At 37.2% G+C, this 24,708-nt stretch overlaps 3 protein-coding genes across 4 annotated transcripts in view; 1 reads left to right on the top strand and 2 right to left on the bottom strand.

The window, feature by feature from the left end:
- Positions 1–1,549: 1,549 nt before the first annotated feature.
- LOC113513547 (rRNA 2'-O-methyltransferase fibrillarin) lies at positions 1,550–8,831 on the bottom strand. The gene is made up of 8 exons (XM_052891942.1): positions 8,690–8,831; positions 7,839–8,030; positions 6,236–6,308; positions 5,481–5,583; positions 4,694–4,864; positions 4,103–4,224; positions 3,470–3,593; positions 1,550–2,641 (listed from the first exon to the last, which is right to left on the bottom strand). The coding sequence occupies exons 1-8, from the start codon at positions 8,700–8,702 to the stop codon at positions 2,474–2,476; spliced, it is 966 nt and encodes a 321-aa protein (XP_052747902.1). The 5' UTR covers positions 8,703–8,831; the 3' UTR covers positions 1,550–2,473.
- A 2,571-nt stretch (positions 8,832–11,402) lies between these two features.
- On the top strand, positions 11,403–19,654 carry LOC128200015 (uncharacterized). Its single transcript, XM_052891872.1, has 3 exons — positions 11,403–11,730; positions 18,048–18,204; positions 19,257–19,654. The coding sequence occupies exons 1-3, from the start codon at positions 11,527–11,529 to the stop codon at positions 19,496–19,498; spliced, it is 603 nt and encodes a 200-aa protein (XP_052747832.1). The 5' UTR covers positions 11,403–11,526; the 3' UTR covers positions 19,499–19,654.
- The window catches only part of LOC113514787 (uncharacterized), a 39,035-nt gene continuing 33,975 nt past the window's right edge, over positions 19,649–24,708 (bottom strand). For both annotated transcript variants that reach the window (XM_052891870.1, XM_052891871.1), the window contains exon 6: positions 19,649–24,119. In XM_052891870.1, coding sequence (XP_052747830.1) covers positions 24,012–24,119 — 108 coding nt within the window. In that variant the 3' untranslated portion in view covers positions 19,649–24,011. The remainder of the gene's footprint in view (positions 24,120–24,708) is intronic.

Here is a 24,708-nt window from a genome sequence, read left to right on the forward strand (position 1 = left end):
GATTGCATAAGAGTTTTAGAGGAAGCGCTCCTACATATAATGAACTTGGCTATCACAACAAGTACCTATCCGCAGCTATGGAAAGTGTCCAGGGTTATACCTATACCCAAGGATGGTTCTAAATCCCAAATTTCAAATCATAGGCCAATTGCTGTACTTCCAGCTTTAGGAAAATTATTTGAATCCATTTTAAACAGACTTATTTCGGTGCAAGTCCAGCCTCAATTGACAGACTGTCAGCATGGATTCAGACCTGGTAGGTCGACTACTACTAATCTGATAAACTTTGTTGATTATACAGTTACTGAAATGGATCATAATAGACAAGTAGACGTGACATATTTTGACTTCAAAAAAGCATTTGATCGCGTTCACAATGATATTTTATTAAAAAAGTTCTCAGAGATAGGATTTACACCTAAACTTTTAAAATTATTTATTAGTTATTTTTCCGATCGCTCGCAATACGTCCAATTACATGGTTATCGATCTGAATCCTATGTTACCGACTCCGGAGTAAGCCAGGGTAGTACCCTGGGTCCATTGCAGTTCCTAATTATGATCAATGACTTGCCAGATGTTGTTAACACTGCTCAGTGTCTCATGTTTGCTGACGATGTGAAGCTATTCATGGCTATCGGAACCATGGAAGACTGTGTAACTCTACAGCGAGATATTGACAACGTTGTGGCATGGGCTGGACATAATAACTTGGAATTTAATATTTCAAAGTGTAAATCGGTCACATTCACGCGGTCTCGTGTTCCCCATTCTTATGTCTACAATATATCTGGTACGCCGCTTGAACGTGTGTCACAAATACGCGATTTAGGCCTTACGCTGGACACTGCTTTAACTTTTAATAATCATATAACCATCGTTTGTAGTCGTGCATATAAATCGTTAGGTTTTGTGATAAGACAGTCGGCACAACTTCAAGATAAAGGTGCAATATTATTATTATATTATTCATTTGTACGAAGCATTTTAGAATTCAATTCAATTATTTGGAACCCTCATGAAACAAAATACAAGATAATGATAGAAAGAGTTCAGAGGAAATTTGCACGTGTTCTATATAGTAAACTTTACGGCTACTATCCTTATTTGTACCCATCACTGTTCGTATCCGGTATGGTAGGTCTAGACACGCTCGAGGTAAGGCGAAAGTGCAATTTGATGATGCACTATTATCAGTTGCTCAACGGCGGAATAGACAATCCTGTAACTCTTAGCCGTTGTTCTTTGTACGCACCCCAACGCTGCATGCGATTGCGTGCTTGTAGACTACTATCGGCACCGCCGGTTCGTACCTGTACTGCTCAGTTTGCTCCCACGTATCAGGCTATTTCTCTGCTCAATTCTCTGATTGCTCAGCAGCCAGATATTGACATATTTAATTACAAAAGAAGTATATTTTTAAAATGTTGTACAAAATTTGTAAGTTTGTGAAATAAAACTTTGGCTCACTACACGTTTTGGGAAACTGTAAGTGTAGTGAGAAATTTTCAAATAAATAAATAAATAAATAAATAAATAAAACAAAAAATCTCAATTGAACCATTTTATATTTCTCTCTTATCACCTATTTAACATACATTCATCTCATATGCACAACTTATGACTAAAAGCCTTTTCACAATACACTGTTGTAAAATCATTGTGTGAAATAGGTTTAAAACTTAAAAATAACTTGACATTTTTACTGATGAAAAACTTCTACTTAAGTTGGAAATATATCACAGTCCAAAATATTTCGACATGTGAAACAAATACAGTTTAATTTCTAGATATGGCAACATTTAAAAATAATGTTGCAATAACCTGTTTTAATGCATTTTCGTATGTAAATGCATCTTTCTGTATATTCAAATCCCCTTATTCATAAAAACTGAAAACTACAAACCTATTTCAAATATTAGAATATTCCGTAACTTTTAAATAAGGAATACTTTAAACTCACACACACACATATATATAAATGCATTATTACCCTATATATTTATATAGGTAATAATGTTGGACGCTTATTTAGGAATGAAATGACCGTCATTTTGCATACACATGCCAAGTCTGAGAAGTTCGGTATTTACAGTTTTTTTTAAACAAGGCAAATTACATTTAATTTTTTTTTTATTTTATTTATTTCATACCAATATACATTGTGTCGAAAACATGCAGGTTCTGAAAATGTTCCACATATAAACTGTATGTAGTCACAATAAATGTATATATTTGTCAAAAATTACCACACTTAAAAAGAAATACTGATACATGTGGTTCCATTCGCCAATACTTGTTGATGCAAACTATTACAGTAATAGTGTCCGCACATAAAAAGTCTAAGATCTCCTATATTTATATATAAGAGTTCAAAAAACAATAACTAAAATAGGTTAATTAAATGAATAACATTTTTATGAATAAGGGGTTAGTCTGTAATTAAAAAAAATAACTAGTCATTGATTTTTGTCTATGCTTTCTTGGGCGGTGGTCTGAATACCCCAACCACTACTGCATGGTCTCTCTCATAAGGTTCTAAGGTAAGCTGCTCTTGTGGTTTCAACTTGTCCGCTTGTAATTTCTTCACTTCTGACGCGAAAACTGCTTCCGGTTGCGCCGTCGAGTCTATGCACGATGCCTGGAAGAATTGTTTATGGTGAAAAATGGTAATTCATAAAAGTAACAGTTAACAAATATGTATACTAGTACTTCAGTGAGAGAGTTCAAATTTCAACATGACAAATTTAGCATATTTCTTTCATCATTATAAATGGGACAGTAGCACATTGTTGAGCCTTGTTTCATTTTGTACAGGTAATAAAAGAATACACAAATTATTTTATATACAGATTTGTAATAATTATGTATCGTATCACAATGCAATTATCCGCGTGTGTAGAAAATATAACAATGTATGCAAGGAGCTTGATATCTTCCAACAATCCTTGCAATGTTACATTGAGGCTGCCAATTTGTTACTTTAAATTTATAGCCGTCATTCTTTTAATGTATATAATATCGAATGTTATGCAGAGCAGTTGTTTGAGTGCAAATTTAATGCCATTTTATGTAATATTTATTTTATAAATGTATTAATTTGTAATCTGTTGCCTTGCTATAAATAAATAAATAAGGAGTAACAACAAAAAATTTACATAACTATACACTAGTTAACCATAATATCAAAATTCTAATAAAAAGATTAGATTTTGCGATTTTTTTTTAAATTACTAAAAAGATGCAATTTTTTTTTATACAACTTCAAATGGAAAATCTTTGAAGTCAAATTCGCATGTTTAATAAAGAAAAATAACTGCATTCAAGACTGATCCTTAGCAGTGTAGTCAGAGACATTTGTCAACTGTTACCATTGTAGTGAACATGACCATATTAGAATTCAATGGGGTAATACATATATGTGATCTATACTACAATTGACAAACAAATTACTTGAAAGGTAACTTACCTTTATTGATATAACAAAATGACCGCCGTTCTTGAGGAAGTGCTGCGCGTTCAGACTGACTATCCTGGCTTGGTCTGGTTGCGCCACATCAGCAAATATTGTGTCCACCATGCCAACTAGCATTCTGGAGGGAGACAGACATATTAGTAAAGTGTATATCGGAGGGAGATGGTTGTAATTTGGTTTTGTGTATCAGAGAGAGAGTTCAATGGTATCAACATGAAATATTTAGGTCATAGGATGTTCATCACTATTTTATCATCTTTGTTAAAATTTTTCGTGATATTAAGAATTTTCACTATTAATAAAATTTGAAAGCGAGTTTGTTTTTTGTTACTTGCGCCTTAATAGCTGAACTAATCACTATAAAATTTGGTATATACATGTAAAATCTTTATTGTATATAATTTATTTTGGACACATTAAAAAATTTAATATACAATGGTGGACTTATCCCATAGAGGGATCTCTTACAGTAAGTATATAAATGGATTTTTTAAAGTAGTAATTTGATTGAAGTAATTTGAATGAATAAAACTAAAAATTCCTATCTATAGATGAAACAATTCAATAGCAACTTAAAATATATTTTTATAAATTTCTCAGTTTTCATACAGAAATTGATATACACACCTGTACTTCAGTGGATGTCTAGCATCTTCTATAATGGGTATGATATTTGTTCTTTTCTTTGCCACATTGAGGAGATCCCTCCCAGATCTGTGTGAGAATTCTACAGCATATACTAGGCCTTCCTGCAAACAAAGAACAATTATAAAACTAACTATCTTCACACTACATATCTTATATAGTAAATGCTATAAACAGCACTAGGAACCTCACAGAATATACTGTGCTGCTTATATGTTGCCATTCTCGGAGACAAGTGTTATATCTTAAGGGCTGTTAGCCAAAATATGTCAATATTGTTTATCAATATATTGATAATAATGCGGGCTACCAGTCCCATTGCTAGTAATATGCCCAACCAGGTTGACTTGAACATAGTCCCCCCTGGAAACCATCATGCTGAATTCCAGGTGTTATTCATCACAATGGGCTAACTGACCTGCCTTTTCATTCTCTCCTATCATCTCTCACTTATGCCTAACCAGCGTATACTGTTAGCGCAGGCGGGGTTAACATACAGGTATGATCCATAAAAAAAACTGTCACCTATAGACAGCAGAGTGACATAGCATAATTATTCATACAAATACTTACAGGTCCAACAATATCTGACACATGGCTGACGGTGGTCCCACTGGCGGCACCCAAGTACAGCACCCTGGACCCTGGAGGCATGTGGATAGCATCCACACCACCCATAATGGCTGCAGCCAATTTCGATCTGAATGGATTCCATACTCTGTACTCAATCTTCTCGCCTTCATTCTGCAAAATAGGGGGAGTATTTAGTGAAGGTAACACAGTTGGGGAAGGGGGGATAATGGAGTAAATGTAATCAGAAGTGGGTATGTGGACATAGTCTTCATGAATAGGTCAAGTTTAGAGGGACCACAATCATCATATGGGACTATAAACTAGTCGATAGCAATATTTTTTTTTTCATGTTTACCAATAGTGATTTAAAAAAAATAATTAAAAAATCAGGTTCACAACAAGACACAAAATAATTAAATCAGTCCACAAATTCTTTTGAATAATAAATCAAATTAGTTCTCCAACTTGAATTATGGCAAAAATGATTTTAATTAAATTTCTACGAGACCAATTAGTAAATATATCCTTTCAGATAAAAAAAAAAAATTTTCCAAATTGATTTACAACTGACAGGGTTGAGGTAACAAATAAAAAAAAAAATCAACTGAATTGATAATCTCCAATCATCCTCTCACGCAATATTAAAAGCATTTTTTTTATTATGATTAAGTTGGTAAAACAATTTGTTTCTTTACGAAAAATAAAAAAAGAAATGAACTAAATGATATGCATAAAGTCTAGATTTTTTCTCCTGAACATATATAAGTATACAAATTTATAAACAAACCTCAACAGATATCCTTTTCTCGCCATACACTTCTGAGCCGGGCACCAAATTCCTCGTAACGAGTGCATCTTCTTTGCCTCTTGCTATGAACACTCCTGCATGCCTGGTAAATAGATTTTACAGTTACATGGGTAGTGGATGTGGTGGGTATACGGAGTGACGGGTATCTGATCAGTGAAATATATTGGCTTCAAGCTGTATGCTTTCAGAAGAACGAAAGTTATTTGCAATTACATCATGTCAAATGGAAATATATTTATATATATATAATATATTTATTTATTTTATACCACTGTGGTGGCAAACAAGCATACGGCCCACCTGATGGTAAGTGGTTACCGTATTCTATGAACACCTGCAATACCAGAGGTATTACGCGCGCGTTGCCGATCCTGAAGAAACCTCTTTACCCCCCTTTTGAAGAACCCCATGCTGTAGTCTCTTGGAAAAACCCCTACTTATTGCTATAAATGTATCAATATATGCTATAAAAAATTGTTACACTTAGTTCCAAGCTACATAATTGTATATATATTTACATTATTTTGTGAAAACAATTGTTGGTGAACTTAAATAAATAAATAAACCTTTTATTTCCTTTATAATATTTTATACGTAGTTTTAAGACCAACTTAATACATCATACATAAAGGAAAAAAAATTGAATAAGTATACTTTATTTGCATTATAGGATATGGACAATACTGCCCTATTATTTGTAATTAATTAATTTAATAATTAAAATCCATACAAACCTGTGTGGTTCGATGATAACTTGCTTGCCCCCCTTGAAGCCTCCTCTCTTGGGGGGTCCTCCGCGGCCGCGTCCTGCCGAGTTATCGCCATTTAAGTGAATGTAATAAAAAAAGTTCACTACTGTATCTGTCTGTTTGTAATCAGTAGTGGGTATGTGGTATCATAGTCTTCACGAATAGGTCGAGATTAGAGGGACCATGGTGTCATCATTTTATGCAACTAATTCTATTCTACTGATATTATTAATTTATTCATTTATTCCTTATTGCACAATAAAACTTTGTACAAATGGCGAGCTTAATGCCATATGCCATTCTCTACCAGCTAACCATTGGGTAAAAACAGAAAGCGTATGAAGGGCAGATTAATGTGAAAGTTTGTAATATTTTAATGTTAATTAATCAATCACATGATAATGAATGGATTTTAATGAAATTATAATTATATGACACTTTCTGAATGTTGAACTGTTCATTTCTGAACATAGGTCTCCCTCACAAGGTGTTCGCTAATAGAAATCACACAGGCGGCAGATGGGTTGACAACTACAGTTAGGTTTTGCTGAAGTCTTAAGAGGAATGCTGCTGCTCATCCTTCAACCATTAAGTTCTATTAGTCATCTCTTAAAACATCCACATACAAGAGAGAATTTTTTTTTACCACAGGTGGCAAATAAGCTTACAGCCTGTCTAATGGTAAATGGTTATTGTAGCCTATGGACACCTGCAACACTAGGGGTGTCATGTACATGTTGCCAACCCTGAAGAAAACTTAATATGCCTTTTATTTACTAATACCATAATATAGTCTCTAAGAAAAGCCTCAACAGACAACTCATTCCACAACCTAAGGGTTTGCAGGAGAAAATTCTTATAAATCGCACTGTATAGGGGCAAAATGGATTGTTAATGGGGTAAGACCCATTGCCAGCAATATACTCTATTAGGTCGATATCCACATGGTTCTCCCTAGAAAACATCATAGTTAATTCTACTGGAATTCGTTACAGTGGGCTAAGTAACCTGCTTTCATTGTCATCTATCCATCCCTCGCTGGTGCCATGCCAGCATATACCGACAGCACAGGTAGGGTTTTTTTGTGAAAATGTTATGGTAACCCCACCTGCGTTAATGGGATACCCTGGCGGAGCACCAGTGAAGGGTGATAGATGAGAATGAAAACAGGCCAGTTAGCCCATCATGATGAATTCATCAGGAATTAACCATGATAGTTTCCAAGGGGACCGCGAGGGGGTCGACCTGGTTGGGTATATTGCTAGCAATGGGATTCTCAGTCTCTATTACTAACAATCCCTTTCCCACCAGCACAGACAGGTTACCATTCCATTATCACCCATTGAAAAATAAATAAATGGCAGTGTACATGACCGTTTAGATTCAAATGTGGAAGTGTTTGTGGCAATTTACTGCATTATAACGATACTAAATATTAAGTATATGTAAAATACAGAAAGAACATAAGTTTTCTCAGCTTGTTTTAAACTCGAATTGTTATAAATGATTCATAAACCTTCAGTTATAATATCAGTAGGACATCCTTTTATTTTTGGAAATAAATGGAATTAATGAAATGTCAACTCACCACCGCCACGACCTCCGCCGAATCCTCGGCCGCCGCCGCCGCCGCCCCTCTTCTCGAATTTACCGCCGCCGCCACCGCGGCCACCGCCGAAGCCTCCACGGCCTCCACCGCCACCTCGGCCTCCGCCTCCGCCTCCTCGCCCGCCACGGAAGCCTCCCCGACCACCGCCGCCACCACGTTGTCCATTAAACTCTGTTGTTTGACAAGATTATTGTTTCAAATTAAGAGATACGTAATTTCTTTGAATTATATGTTCTTGCAAATGATTAGATTTGTTTATATTTTTACTAATTTTATTGAAATACACTATAATCAGTAGATGTTGGGTTGTTATAGGTTATGTTAGGACATATTTGTAGGTTATGTCCGCAGAAAACAATTTCGTTTTTATCTATTATTTTACGACGATTAAAATGAAAAAATACACAAGAAAAAGTGAGGATATTAATTATTAACCAAACAATTCAGTCAAATCTATAACAGATCTCGTGAATTGTGCCGGCCGTTAACTGAATTACCATTTTAAATTTCTTATCAATAATCATTATGGTATTTTTATAAGTTCGACAGGATCTAATATAGTATTTTATTAGAATTAAATAGTTTTTACACAAAATAAATAAAGATTTGAGATTTATGATTACAAGCCTATAACCTGCAAACATACGACGCGAAGAAAAACTAGTTAAAAAGAGTTTTAAAATTGCTATTACGATTCATAGTTACTTTTACACAGATATTTAATTAGATCTTAATATAAATGAGGAAACAATTTAAAAATTAAGTTGAGACCACGAGGTGACATGTGGGAGATTTATAACTATATTTATTGAAGTATAAGATATACTCACCAGGTTTACCCATATTGATATTAAAAACTACTCAAGAGAGATTATAAATCAATTATATCAACTGTTCACTACCTAAATACAAAAATAAATTTTAATTTCTTCATAAGCCGCGCGGAGCCATGCCGCCGCAGTGTTACTAACGGAAATGACACCATTTTTATAAATGAATGAATCTATAGACGCTTGGCGATGGTCAGTATTGCCTACTACATTTCAAATTTTCGGGCCATTAAAACGAATAAAAAAAAATGTAATAAAGAAAAACATAATTATTTAAAAATTTATTAGATTGTTAAATATCAGTCACAGTGTTTGATTTTATTAGGATGTAATAAGTAATCTATGTATTATATAATATTTTATCTGTATTAAAAACTGGCCTTTCTTGTCTGTGCCGCCCACTTTCTCTCTCTCTCTCTCTCTCTCTGAGTTTTGCGGGAGACTAATAATATTATTTTATATTTAAATATTTTATTTCGTACAATGTTACAGAGAATATGGCATATGACAGTGAATTTACAGAGTGCACAGGTATAAGACCTTAGTCCTCATGGATGGAAATGCATGGGGGCTATTTTTAAAATGGGTGATAATTGTATGGTAACCCCGCCTGCACTATCGGTATACACTGGCGAGGCACCAGTGAAAGATAATAGGTGAAGATGAAAACAGGTCAGTTAGCTCATCGTGACAAATTCACTAATGAATCAATCACGATGGTTTCCAGGGAGAACCACGTGGAGGTCGACCTGATAGGATATATTGCTAGTAATGGGCCTATTTGACCCCATTACTAACAATCCTTTTAACATGTGAGCTATTAGGGACGTACTAGTACTATTTATAGATTGCAACTTAGAATATTAAAATTAATTATCCCACCTAAAATCATATCAAATCTCACAAGTGACTCCGAATTATTTGAGTATTGTCGAACGCTGCCTATTCATGATAAAGTAAAATATTGCCTCTTAAAAGTACATTTCTTTAAACAGGAAATTCAAACAAAAATAAATCATGCTATATATACTCGCACCGCCGCGCAAAACAAGCTAGTCACTACTCGAGCAAAAAATTACTATGGCGAGCGAACGAGCGCCTACCTTATACCGCGATTAATAAATTCTCTACCTACCGACTTACGAAACAATATCACTGTCAAAAACATAAAATTTAAACTGAAAGCTTATTTACTGTCCAACCTTGGTAAAACAGCAGAATATTAATGTAAATAGGGACATTGGAGAACCGAGTGTAAAGCATCACACACAAGCCCAAGAGGTTTAAGTGGTACTAAAAATCCAATTTTTTTAATGTATTTATGTATGATAATTAAATAAACAAAAAAAAATATTGTATTTCATGTTTATATACGACGTTTACCACTTTCCATCAAATGGGTCAGCTTGACTGCCATTCTAAAATGCATAAATAAAACTACATAATTCTAAAATGAATAAATAAAATGAGATAGAATGAGATAGCGATATGTAGTGTCTTGTTCTTTCAGCACTGATCGAAACAATTCTATCAATAGATTCGTAGTTAATTTGTCTAGGGAGACTATAATTTAAATTTTTAAATCACTTTACAGAGACAGTATAATTGTTTTTGCTTCTTAATCACTTTTAAACGGCACTGTTACATGTATTTTTAAATAATAATTAAAAATAAATTTTATGAAACTGTCGGGTATTACAAAATATTTGCAGATATTATAGTCAATTAATAGATATAATTAATACAGAATTATTTTCATTGAATCATTAGTGAAGGACGATAGGCGAGAATGGCTTGTTGGCTAAACGCGAAGAATTTCTACGTTGGTATCCCGAAAGGACCATAAAGTGGGAATTTAGATATTTTTTTTAATTTATTGTGACTTTAAGGAATATAGATAATAGTGAGAGCGTCAGACTGTTTTTTTTTTATACAACTTAGAATGACAAACAAGCTGACGGCCCACCTGATGGAATGTGGTAACCGTCGCCTATAGACATAAGCAGTACCATAGACATAACAAAGTATAATGTTTCGTCCATAATACTCCCCATGCGTTGCCATTCCTGAGGACTCAGGTGTTATTCCTCTGTACCCAGTAAATTCGCGCCATATCCCACCCTTTAAACCGAAACACAGCCATGCAAACACAATTGCTTTACGGTTGAAACTGCTTTAGGGTTAGTTTGCCCTAATGATCATATTTTAAACGCTATAGTATATTAAATTGTATCAGTAAGCGTCTATTTATACTTGTCGTTAACATAAAACTCTATCAGGTCGACTCCCATGCCATTCTACCTGGAAGCCGTCTTGATTAGTTCATCCTCATCTATCATCTCTCACTGGTGCCCCGTCAGTGTGTATCGATACTGCAAGACAATTTTATTAAGTTATCAATTCAGTAATAGATAGGTACAAAAAAAAAAACTAACTACCAAGAAGTATTTACACTATAACAAGATATCACTCAAAAATTACTGCACCAAATTGAATGAAATGTCCACAGTTATATTCATAAAGGTTTAACTTAAAATCTGGTGTAAAGGTATAACTTATAGGTTTTATTTTGATACACTATCTAAAGGTGATTATTTTTGTCCAATATTTACAAGTACGAAGTTGCGAGCAATAGTTAGTTTTTAGATAAAACCGATATTATTTTTATCATGCGCCCGCGCAAGGACATGATACCTAATATTGACAATTGATTGATCAATTAATCTTTGTACAGAGTACTTTTGTATATAATTCAGTTTAATTCACAGAATATCTATTTTTTATACGAAGTATTGCATATTTTGTTTACTTTATTCATTCACTGATTCATATTCAACATGGAGGCGTATCAATTTGATAAAGTAAATCTCGTGAAAGATTTTAAATGGTTAAACGAACCGGCCACATGGACAGTAGAATCGGATGGTTTACGCGTAAAAACGAAAAATAACACAGATTTTTGGCAAGGAACCTGGTATAATTTTCACTTTAATACTGGCCATCTATATGGTGTTGATTTAAGAGATGACTTCAATTTTGTGGTGAGTTTACTAAATAGAATGAGAATATTTTCATTACGCTTTAATCCATGGTATACTTATAAAGACTGGCCGTATGGTCCCGGCATAGAATAGGCCACCACTTTCTTTTCTTTGGGTATTGTAAGAGGTGACTAAGGGAATGGGATGGGCATCAGCGTCCCTTTTAAAACACCTCTAAAAGCCTAACTGCGGTCGTCAACTCGCCTGCCAAGCGTGACAACTACTGGGAACTCCTGCTATGCGGAAGGCTTATGTTCAACAGTGGACAGTTAACAGCTAAATTATACTTATAAAGATAAATTTTTAATAATATAAAAATATATTTCTAATAATTTTAATTTAAATTAAGGTTTTTTTAATGGGTTATAAAGGATTTTTATTAATAGATGAATATGGAATGGTGTACTCGCCTTTGCTAAAGTTAGGTGTACAGTGACGAGGCACTAGTGAAGGATGAAGTCATCATGTTGAATTCAGATGAATGGGTCATCGTGATAAATTTACTTAAATTAACCAAGATGGTCTCCAGGGGGGATCGCGTGGTCACCGTGCTAGGGAACATTGTTTGAATTGAATGGAATAGTAATGGCCGCCACGCGCTCACAGAATACGCTGGCGAGGTAGAATGGTTTAATAATAATAATAATAATAATTCTTTATTTGGAACAAAAACATTGGTTACAATATTATTGAAAAACGATGATATCCGCAGAAGTACAAAACTGTGTCGCGAATATCAACGCCCTCCTCCTCATTGCAGGATTCCAAAGCAGACATTTAAAACGTATGGTAGCTAATTACATCAACGAAAACATTTTGTCATACCTAGCAACCAACTACAATACTAATAAATTACAATAATTAAAAAAAATTATAATTTAAATACAGTAGCCTATATAAAAAGAGAATCGTAAGAGGTTGTCTATCCCCATTACTAATGCACCCCCCCCCCCTTGTAATACTTGCCTGACAAAGAATCTATCTAGACCTCTTTATTACCAACAACAAAAATAAATTACAATTAAAAGAAAAAGCAATAAAATAAAACGTCAGTACATTTTGCTGGTAATCGGAGCTGCCTCAGCAGTTGCTAATTTTTAGGCGGTCTCTTAATTCATTATAACTTTAGCATTAGTGTGAGTTGCCGTACTTATATTTCGGATGTGAGACTTGATATATTGAAAAAAAACTAATATATATATTGCCAAAACTAAATACACACACACCACACACACACACACACACACACACACACACACACACACACACACACACACACACACACACACACACACACACACACACACACACACACACACACACACACACACACACACACACACACACACACACACACACACACACACACACACACACACACACACACACACACACACACACACACACACACACACACACACACACACACACACACACACACACACACACACACACACACACACACACACACACACACACACACACACACACACACACACACACACACACACACACACACACACACACACACACACACACACACACACACACACACACACACACACACACACACACACACACACACACACACACACACACACACACACACACACACACACACACACACACACACACACACACACACACACACACACACACACACACACACACACACACACACACACACACACACACACACACACACACACACACACACACACACACACACACACACACACACACACACACACACACACACACACACACACACACACACACACACACACACACACACACACACACACACACACACACACACACACACACACACACACACACACACACACACACACACACACACACACACACACACACACACACACACACACACACACACACACACACACACACACACACACACACACACACACACACACACACACACACACACACACACACACACACACACACACACACACACACACACACACACACACACACACACACACACACACACACACACACACACACACACACACACACACACACACACACACACACACACACACACACACACACACACACACACACACACACACACACACACACACACACACACACACACACACACACACACACACACACACACACACACACACACACACACACACACACACACACACACACACACACACACACACACACACACACACACACACACACACACACACACACACACACACACACACACACACACACACACACACACACACACACACACACACACACACACACACACACACACACACACACACACACACACACACACACACACACACACACACACACACACACACACACACACACACACACACACACACACACACACACACACACACACACACACACACACACACACACACACACACACACACACACACACACACACACACACACACACACACACACACACACACACACACACACACACACACACACACACACACACACACACACACACACACACACACACACACACACACACACACACACACACACACACACACACACACACACACACACACACACACACACACACACACACACACACACACACACACACACACACACACACACACACACACACACACACACACACACACACACACACACACACACACACACACACACACACACACACACACACACACACACACACACACACACACACACACACACACACACACACACACACACACACACACACACACACACACACACACACACACACACACACACACACACACACACACACACACACACACACACACACACACACACACACACACACACACACACACACACACACACACACACACACACACACACACACACACACACACACACACACACACACACACACACACACACACACACACACACACACACACACACACACACACACACACACACACACACACACACACACACACACACACACACACACACACACACACACACACACACACACACACACACACACACACACACACACACACACACACACACACACACACACACACACACACACACACACACACACACACACACACACACACACACACACACACACACACACACACACACACACACACACACACACACACACACACACACACACACACACACACACACACACACACACACACACACACACACACACACACACACACACACACACACACACACACACACACACACACACACACACACACACACACACACACACACACACACACACACACACACACACACACACACACACACACACACACACACACACACACACACACACACACACACACACACACACACACACACACACACACACACACACACACACACACACACACACACACACACACACACACACACACACACACACACACACACACACACACACACACACACACACACACACACACACACACACACACACACACACACACACACACACACACACACACACACACACACACACACACACACACACACACACACACACACACACACACACACACACACACACACACACACACACACACACACACACACACACACACACACACACACACACACACACACACACACACACACACACACACACACACACACACACACACACACACACACACACACACACACACACACACACACACACACACACACACACACACACACACACACACACACACACACACACACACACACACACACACACACACACACACACACACACACACACACACACACACACACACACACACACACACACACACACACACACACACACACACACACACACACACACACACACACACACACACACACACACACACACACACACACACACACACACACACACACACACACACACACACACACACACACACACACACACACACACACACACACACACACACACACACACACACACACACACACACACACACACACACACACACACACACACACACACACACACACACACACACACACACACACACACACACACACACACACACACACACACACACACACACACACACACACACACACACACACACACACACACACACACACACACACACACACACACACACACACACACACACACACACACACACACACACACACACACACACACACACACACACACACACACACACACACACACACACACACACACACACACACACACACACACACACACACACACACACACACACACACACACACACACACACACACACACACACACACACACACACACACACACACACACACACACACACACACACACACACACACACACACACACACACACACACACACACACACACACACACACACACACACACACACACACACACACACACACACACACACACACACACACACACACACACACACACACACACACACACACACACACACACACACACACACACACACACACACACACACACACACACACACACACACACACACACACACACACACACACACACACACACACACACACACACACACACACACACACACACACACACACACACACACACACACACACACACACACACACACACACACACACACACACACACACACACACACACACACACACACACACACACACACACACACACACACACACACACACACACACACACACACACACACACACACACACACACACACACACACACACACACACACACACACACACACACACACACACACACACACACACACACACACACACACACACACACACACACACACACACACACACACACACACACACACACACACACACACACACACACACACACACACACACACACACACACACACACACACACACACACACACACACACACACACACACACACACACACACACACACACACACACACACACACACACACACACACACACACACACACACACACACACACACACACACACACACACACACACACACACACACACACACACACACACACACACACACACACACACACACACACACACACACACACACACACACACACACACACACACACACACGTGTGTGTGTTTTTTACCATTTTTATTTTGACACAACAATTTTTCCGAACTTATCATTTTATCAACTTATCAACCGAAATTATCATTGATTCCTACACTAAACTGAGTCTGTCCTGTAGGAAACAGGATTCGTGTTACCATATATACATATATACATGCATACATAAATTAACATAGGCTTTCTAATATTCCTGATAATTGTTTATCCACTAATTTATATGAAGCAATTATTTTTATTTACATCTCACTACTAATAAATTCATAAAGATTTGTGCATGCTATAGGATGTATATGGGCAAGTTTACCAGAGGCAGACTTTGTACAAAAGTCGATTGCTTGGGTACCTCTATCTCATTCGTGTTTCTACCGTGAAGCAGTTGTGTTTGCATAGCTGTATTTCGGTTTGAAGGGTGGGATATGTACAGGTACAGGATACAGAGAAATAATACCAGAGTCCTCAGGAATGGCAACGCATGGGAGTTATCATGGGCGAAACAGTATACTCTGTTATGTCCATGGTACTGCTCATGTCTATAGGCGACGGTTACCACTTCCATCCTTTAGGTGGGCCGTCAGCTTGTTTGCTATTCTAAGTTGTAAGTCTAAAGTGATACTTATGATACCTTTCATGCGCTGCTATTCTTGGGGACGCTTTTATGTGATGCCTCTGTATTCTGTAATTCCACCCTTCAAACTCAAGCCATGTATGAGCAGCCCTTTGCCATAAAAAAGGGCAGCTATTTTACAGCAAAAACATGGATGGGACAGAGGTATCCATGTGGAGGACTTCTGTACAATATTTCAGGATAGGCCAATTGACTACTTTCATCATCACTTACCATCATTCACTGATGTCCCGCCAGCGTTTACCGTTAACACAGGTGGGGTTAACATTTCATTTTCACTCATTAAAAAAAATATTAGTAATGTGGCCTACCAAACCCATTGCTAGCAATGTACCCTGTTAGGTCGACTTTTACATGGTCCTACCTGGAAACCATCATGCTGAATTCCAGGGTATTCATCACGATGGACTAACTGACCCGCCCATACATCCTCACCTATCACCTCTCACTGGCACCCCGCAGTGTATACCGATAGTGCAGGTGGAATTACCGTTCAATTGTCAACCATTAAAAAATATTTATATTTTTGTATAATAAATAAATTTCTAACAATGGCAGGCTTGCATCGAGGCGGATTTTACAACATTGTACGACCAAGCTGGTCTTATGATTTATTTGGATGAGAAACACTGGCTGAAAACGGGCATAGAGTACAATGATGGACAGCCCATGATAGGCAGTGTGTACACTAATGAAAATTCAGATTGGGCCACTGGTAAGATTTTGCAACTGTACCTTTATCTTCTGTTACTAAATTATTCTTAGTCTTGTTACTTAGTTTCGTTTAAGGTCTGCACAAACAATGGAAATTTGCCCCTTTTTCTATGCTTTTAAGTAGTGGTATAACAATAGAGTGGGTAAACAGGCTAAATGCCAAAGGGACAGTGCGTGTTCTACCGCTTGTACAACGGAATGTGCTTTGAGGAATTATTTAACATGATGCCACACGGCCACCCTTTACCATCGTACAGTTCGCCATAAGCACAGAGTTCACCTCCATACCTTAGAGCTTAGATGGCCGCGTACATCGCGGTTTCAGAGATGTTTCCTCTCGTTTGGAATGAGCTCTTTGTGGAGATTTTTCCAAGAAACTAGAGCATAGGGTTCTTCAATAAATAGTTCCTTCAGGGTCGGCAACGCGCGCGTAACACCCTTGGTATTGCAGGCTAAGGTAACCATTTTGTTGTGAAACCTCTTTATATTTGTTATTTTATTTTTCTGTCAATGACAAATAATTAGAATATTTTTCTTGATGTTCTTTCTTAAACAATGGAATTGTCTTATTATAAATTTTCTGAACTCATCATCTACTATTTTTCTTCACCTGCTTCCATCGATTCCTAATTTTATTTTATTTTATTTATATTATTCGGATTACTCACATTTATCAGGTGGGCCGTATTCTTGTTTGACACCTAAGTGATATAAAAAATGGGATCCGGCTTAAGGAGGTCCGTGGTTCGAGTCGCCATGCACACAGGAAGAATCAAATATTTTAAAAATTAAAAAAAAAACTTCAATTTGTATGCTACAACTATTAGAGATAATATTATAATCAATAATATAAATCAATCACTACATCAAGTCAATTTCGTTTGCAAAAAATGTACTTCGCTATATCTCCTTTATGCAGGCCAGTAAACACTTGAACGTATTTGGTTGAAATGGTACACAGGTTGAGCATTTACTACATTGCCATATTAAATATTTATTATTCTGATTTACTGCGACCGAATTAATTAAAAATTAAAAAAAAAATATTTACAGGTGTGTACAATGGTGACCCGCGCAAATTCTGGATGCGCCTCACTAAAAAACGTGACGTTGTTTGCGTCAAGTATTCCATAGACAATATTAGTTGGACTCTACTGAGATTGTGTCAGTTTCCTGAAGCGAAGAGTTATTTCGTCGGTTTGATGTGTTGTAGCCCTCAGCGGGAGGGTTTGGAGGTAAAGTTCAACGAGGTATCCATTACTGTGCCGCAGGACGACATATTACATTCAAATTAACTCAATTTTCATACAAATTTAGTAGTAGCATTAGTTTACCTACGCCGTGTGGTCCCGGCGTAGAATATGCCATGTCTTCTTAAATGAAATGGCTACCTACTTTCATAATTTTCATGTAAAGGAATTCTTAATAAAATAAAAAACATTAAATATAAATTATTGTTTTATTAATATAATTCAATTGTCAGAAATTAAAAAGTTAAAATTATTACAAACGATTATCATACTTTCGTTTCCTTGGAATTCAAATATTTAAAAAAAAAAATTTAAAAATCAATATCGCCATTGAAAAACCATTTAAAAAACTTATTAATAATGACATTATATTTTACCAATAATTTCAGTACATGGCATTTTTCATGCTTCAATTTTCAATGGCCGTGTGGTCCCGGCATAGAATAGGCCACCCTTTCCTTTCCCATGGGTGTCGTAAGAGACGAGTCAGGAAACAATGATCGAAGGTACGGCAGAAGCGTCCCTATTAAAACGTCTCTAAAAACTAAATGCTTTTGCCTGTCAAAGGTGGCAACTACAGGCAAAACTCCCTCTATAGGAAGTCTCATGTCCAGTAGTGGACAGTTAACGAAATAATGAACAATTTTACAAATATTAACGATTTTACAAACAGCAATTATTTATACCAGTTAACGCATTTATATTTTTTTTAATGAGAAATAAAATTATAAAAGAAATATCAATACATTGTAACAGGGTGCACCAATATGGTTAGACAACACACACATCCAATGCATATACAGGGTGTAACAGAAAGGTTTAAAAAAATTTTACTTACTAGCGTACTTAGTAAAATTAGGATGTCCTTAACGAATTAAATAATTTAAGAATCTCTTTCATGAAATACCAACTTCAATCGTGGCACATACATTTATTTTCATTTAAAAACTAAACTACTTAACCGTTTTTGACAAAATTTCAGATTAAAAAAGAAAACAAATATAGTTTATAAATGACGGAGGTAATAAGCCGAATAGAGAGGCTTCTCTTTTATTGAAGTTGGTTGGAAATAGATAAATTATTTTTAACATATAATTGGATTTTGGTTTGTAGCCCTATTATGGGAAAGAGGAGTGTCTATAATGGGGTTTAACTTCCCCAACCATAAAAATCCTTATTACTTTAAACTAATCTAACACCCACGCGTTTCTACTGGAAACCACCATAACTCTTGGTGAATTCATCAAGGCCAATTGACATGAATTAATCCTTCATCGCTTTCATCCTCATCTATCACCTTCGACTGGTGCCCCACGCTGGCTGAGTACAGAGTATACAAATATCACAGACGGTCTAACCATAACATTTTCATCCAATAAAAAAGACTTAACTATAACACATTGTAAAATAAATAAATGCCAATAATCTTTCGTCTCTCTCTATCAAGACTTGAGTTTGAAAAACTTAAACCCTTTTTGCTTATACGCGAACGACTTTAACTTACAGCGGATATAAAAATGGCATTTACTTACATATTAACAATTTTTTACATTTTAAATTACTAAATCTAAGCGTTTATATCACAATTTCCTTAACACTAATATTATATACTAGAGGTACTTAAGATGGTGGATCATTTAAAAGAAATGTTGAGGAACTTTATATTTGTAGATGGATTGCTTTGGGAATGATAAGTCCCTTGCTAGTCATACATGCTAATGCTAGCAATTTACCCTGTTTTATTTTTATTTATTTTTTTTTTTATTAATATTTATTAGATTTTTTATTCTTTTTTATTATTTTGTATTATAATTGTTTTTTTTTTGAATGGGTAACAATGAAACGATAATCCCGTCTGCGCGGCGAACGGGATACCAGGGAGGGATGAACGCAGGTCAGTTAGCCCACCGTGGCGAATTCCACAAGAATCAACCCTTTTAGTGCCATTGATTTTTACTTATATCTACTTAAAAATGCCAAAGAAATCTTTGTCGTGTTGATGTTATTTACCCTTGTCTCTAAAAAAAACTGTATCTCCTCCAAAAATTATCCAATTTTAATATATTTTTTTTTTACAGCAAGCTAAACAGCGACTGATTCCACGAGCGCTATGACGGTGGCACTTTTAGTTGCAATGCGCACGAGCGCGATGGCGCTCGTCGGCACTCAAAGTGTTAACCAAGATGGTTTCCAGAGGAGACTGCATGGAGGTCGACCTTATAGTGTCTATTGCTAGCAATGGAACTGTTAGTTCCTATTACTAACAATTCCTATTTCTTTCAATATACCTTCTAAGGTCCACTTTCACGCGGTCTTTCTGAAAACCATTGCGATTAATTCCTGACGTATTACTCACTATGGGCTAACTGACCTAACTTCGTCCTCACATATCATCAAATGGTCCCTCAACCACGCAGATGGAGTTACCATTTCTTTAAAGCATCTACAAATTTGTTTTTTATTTTTAAATTTATAAAATACGAATTATGATCCAACAGACTTTTGCATTACAAATTGGGCCAACGTTGGCACCGACATACACCAATGTGGACATTAATCAATTTGTCACATTGTGACTACATTAATAAGAGCGTTCACAACTTTAACTTAGCATGGTGTGGTCCCGGCATAGAATGGACCACCCCTTTTCCCGTAGCTGTCGTAGGAGGCGACTAAGGGAATTCAATAGTCGAGGGATGGGCAACTGTGTCCCTCTTAAAACATTTTAAAACCCTAACTGCGGTTGGCAACCCACCTGCCAAACGTGACTACGACTAGCAAAACTCCCCTTATGGGGAAGGCTGATACAATTAGTAACAATAACTTCAGCCTACCAATGTCTAATTAACTATCAATTTTCAAAAATAACTAAACATTTTTCAAAATTTCAATTATTTAAAACATGCTCTGCTACCAAACTAAAACTTTAATAATTGAATAAGTCGTATATAAATCAACCAATGAAAAGTTATATTTGTATGTATTATTAAATGGAAAAAACAACAAATATAAAACGGATCGGTTCCCACAAGTAGCACCCGTTCACGAGTATGACGGGTGAGTCAGCCATTATTGCGCAAAAGCATAATTTAGGGTACTCAGCGAACCGCTCATCTCTGTACCAGTTATGAACACTCTTAGTAAGTATTATTTCTTTTTTTTTTACTCAATATATTTAGTAAACAATCTTGGCATATCTTTTTAAAGTGACGATGTATATGTATATAATTAAACTGGAATGATAACATTTTTTTTTTATGATAAACGATTTATTACTATAAGAAACGAATATAGGGAACAAAGAATAAAGTAAGTTTCAATATAAACGACAACAGAGTTCTGTACAAATTATCACAGTAACACACCTCTCTAAATAAAATTAGTAACAAATCGAAACACTAATCGATTCTTGTTCGATTCGATTCTTATTAAACGATTAATAAATTCTTTATTTATAATACTATCGGAATAGACAATAGCCATGGTCAAACAAGCCTTCAATAACAAAAAAACACCTTTTACAGGCTAAGATAACAAAAGATTTTTGAAAGCGGCTTATCAAAACCTATATCTGGAGTATAGCTCTGTATGGATGTGAGACGTGGACATTAACTCGGAAGGAAATGGATAAACTTAGAGCCTTTGAAATGTGATGCTGGAGAAGGATGGAGAAAATTAGCTGGAGGGATCGAATTAGCAAGGAGGAGGTCCTGCTTAGGGCAAATTATTAGAAGTATTGAGGACAGAAGGGGAAAAATGTTGGGACACTTGATACGGCACGACGAACTTATGAACATTATAATAGAAGGTAAGATAGAAGAAAGGAGGGAAAGAGGGAGACCGAGACATAGTTATATCAGGCAGATCAAGGAAGGAGTTGGTGTCGTGTCGTATCAAGAGGTGAAGAGACTCGCTGAAAATTGTAGTGAGTGGCAAGAGCTCCACCGATAAGAGCGCAGCTCTTAAATAGGATAGAAAGAAGATAGTAATACTATCGGACATATACCCACTTATTTGTAAAAACTAAAATCTATAGACCTATTTTAACTATTACACTGTTTTTTTTTTAAACCACTGAGGTAGCAACAAGCGTGCAGCCCACCTGATGGTAAGCGGTTACCGTAGCCTATGAACGCCTGCAATAACAGGGGTATTACGCGCATATTGCCAACCCTGAAGGAATCTATTTACCCCTTCTTTGTAGTCTGTTGTCACTTTTATTTAAATTAAGAATTTAGAAACAGTACAATATCTAAAATAGGTTTATGAGTAGTTTGACGTTTTTTTTTTTTATGAATAAAGCGATAGTCTATGGTATTCGCCGATAATATAATTGTTTATAGGTGCCAGTATTTTCAAAATCGGTTAAGTATTTTTTGATTTTATTCATTATAATCAAAACAAATCTTTTATCATTACAATGTTAGTTTGAATGGTTCATTTCCTTAAAGAGACATGTTAAGATCGTTCACCAAAAAGACAAATGAGAACAAATACATAAGAGAATGGAAACTTACGAGTAAACTTATACTAGCTCTTATCATTATGGCGGTAAGGTTTAACTTGGTTGCGGCTCGGGATCCGCCGGTTCCGTTTTGTTGAGCATCGGTGTATGCTGGGGAGTTAGTGATACCGGCGCGTTCTTCGAACGTTCCAAATTGTAGATCTGTGAATATAAATATCATATATAACGAATTGCTTTTAATGTTCTTTAAGTATAGTTGTCATCAGCTATTTAGTACCCATAATTAGAATGGGGGGAGGGGATTATTAGTAATGAGATCCGTTGAGAACTGTTGGCAGTATACACTATTATAGGGCCTACCATGAAATGTTTTTCGAAATTTCGGGGTCGAACGAAACACAAATTTGATGCGAAAATTACATAATACATACCGTTTAAAAAATACTCAAACCCAGTCCTAAATAATGACAACACGTAGACCCGAGTACGATGTACCCCATTCTCGTCACAATTAGGGCTCGCACGACTATTTTTTTTTTTATATACAACTTAGAATGGCAAACAAGCTGACGGCCCACCTGATGGAAAGTGGTAACCGTCGCCTATAGACATGAGCAGTACCATGCACATAACATAGTATACTATTTCGCCCATGATACCCCCCCATGCGTTGCCATTCTTGAGGACTCAGGTATTATTCCTCTGTACCCTGTAAATTCACGCCATATCGCACCCTTCAAACCGAAACACAGCCATGCAAACACAACTGCTTCACGGTTGAAACACGAAT

Source organism: Galleria mellonella, unplaced genomic scaffold (genome assembly GCF_026898425.1).
Source record: "Galleria mellonella isolate WM207_F2 unplaced genomic scaffold, CSIRO_AGI_GalMel_v1 utg146, whole genome shotgun sequence".
Classification (NCBI taxonomy): Eukaryota; Metazoa; Arthropoda; class Insecta; order Lepidoptera; family Pyralidae; genus Galleria; species Galleria mellonella.

What these genes read in the sequence shown, in the direction of transcription:
- LOC113513547 (XM_052891942.1), bottom strand. An exon ending in GTTATCATCGAACCACACAG is followed by an intron (nt 5,584 to 6,235) that starts GTTTGTATGGAT and finishes TCTATTTACCAG; the next exon opens with GCATGCAGGAGTGTTCATAG. An exon ending in AGAAAAGGATATCTGTTGAG is followed by an intron (nt 4,865 to 5,480) that starts GTTTGTTTATAA and finishes CCTATTTTGCAG; the next exon opens with AATGAAGGCGAGAAGATTGA.
- LOC128200015 (XM_052891872.1), top strand. Translation starts at nt 11,527, where the DNA reads ATGGAGGCGTATCAATTTGATAAAGTAAATCTCGTGAAAGATTTTAAA. An exon ending in GAGATGACTTCAATTTTGTG is followed by an intron (nt 11,731 to 18,047) that starts GTGAGTTTACTA and finishes TAACAATGGCAG; the next exon opens with GCTTGCATCGAGGCGGATTT. An exon ending in AAATTCAGATTGGGCCACTG is followed by an intron (nt 18,205 to 19,256) that starts GTAAGATTTTGC and finishes AAATATTTACAG; the next exon opens with GTGTGTACAATGGTGACCCG.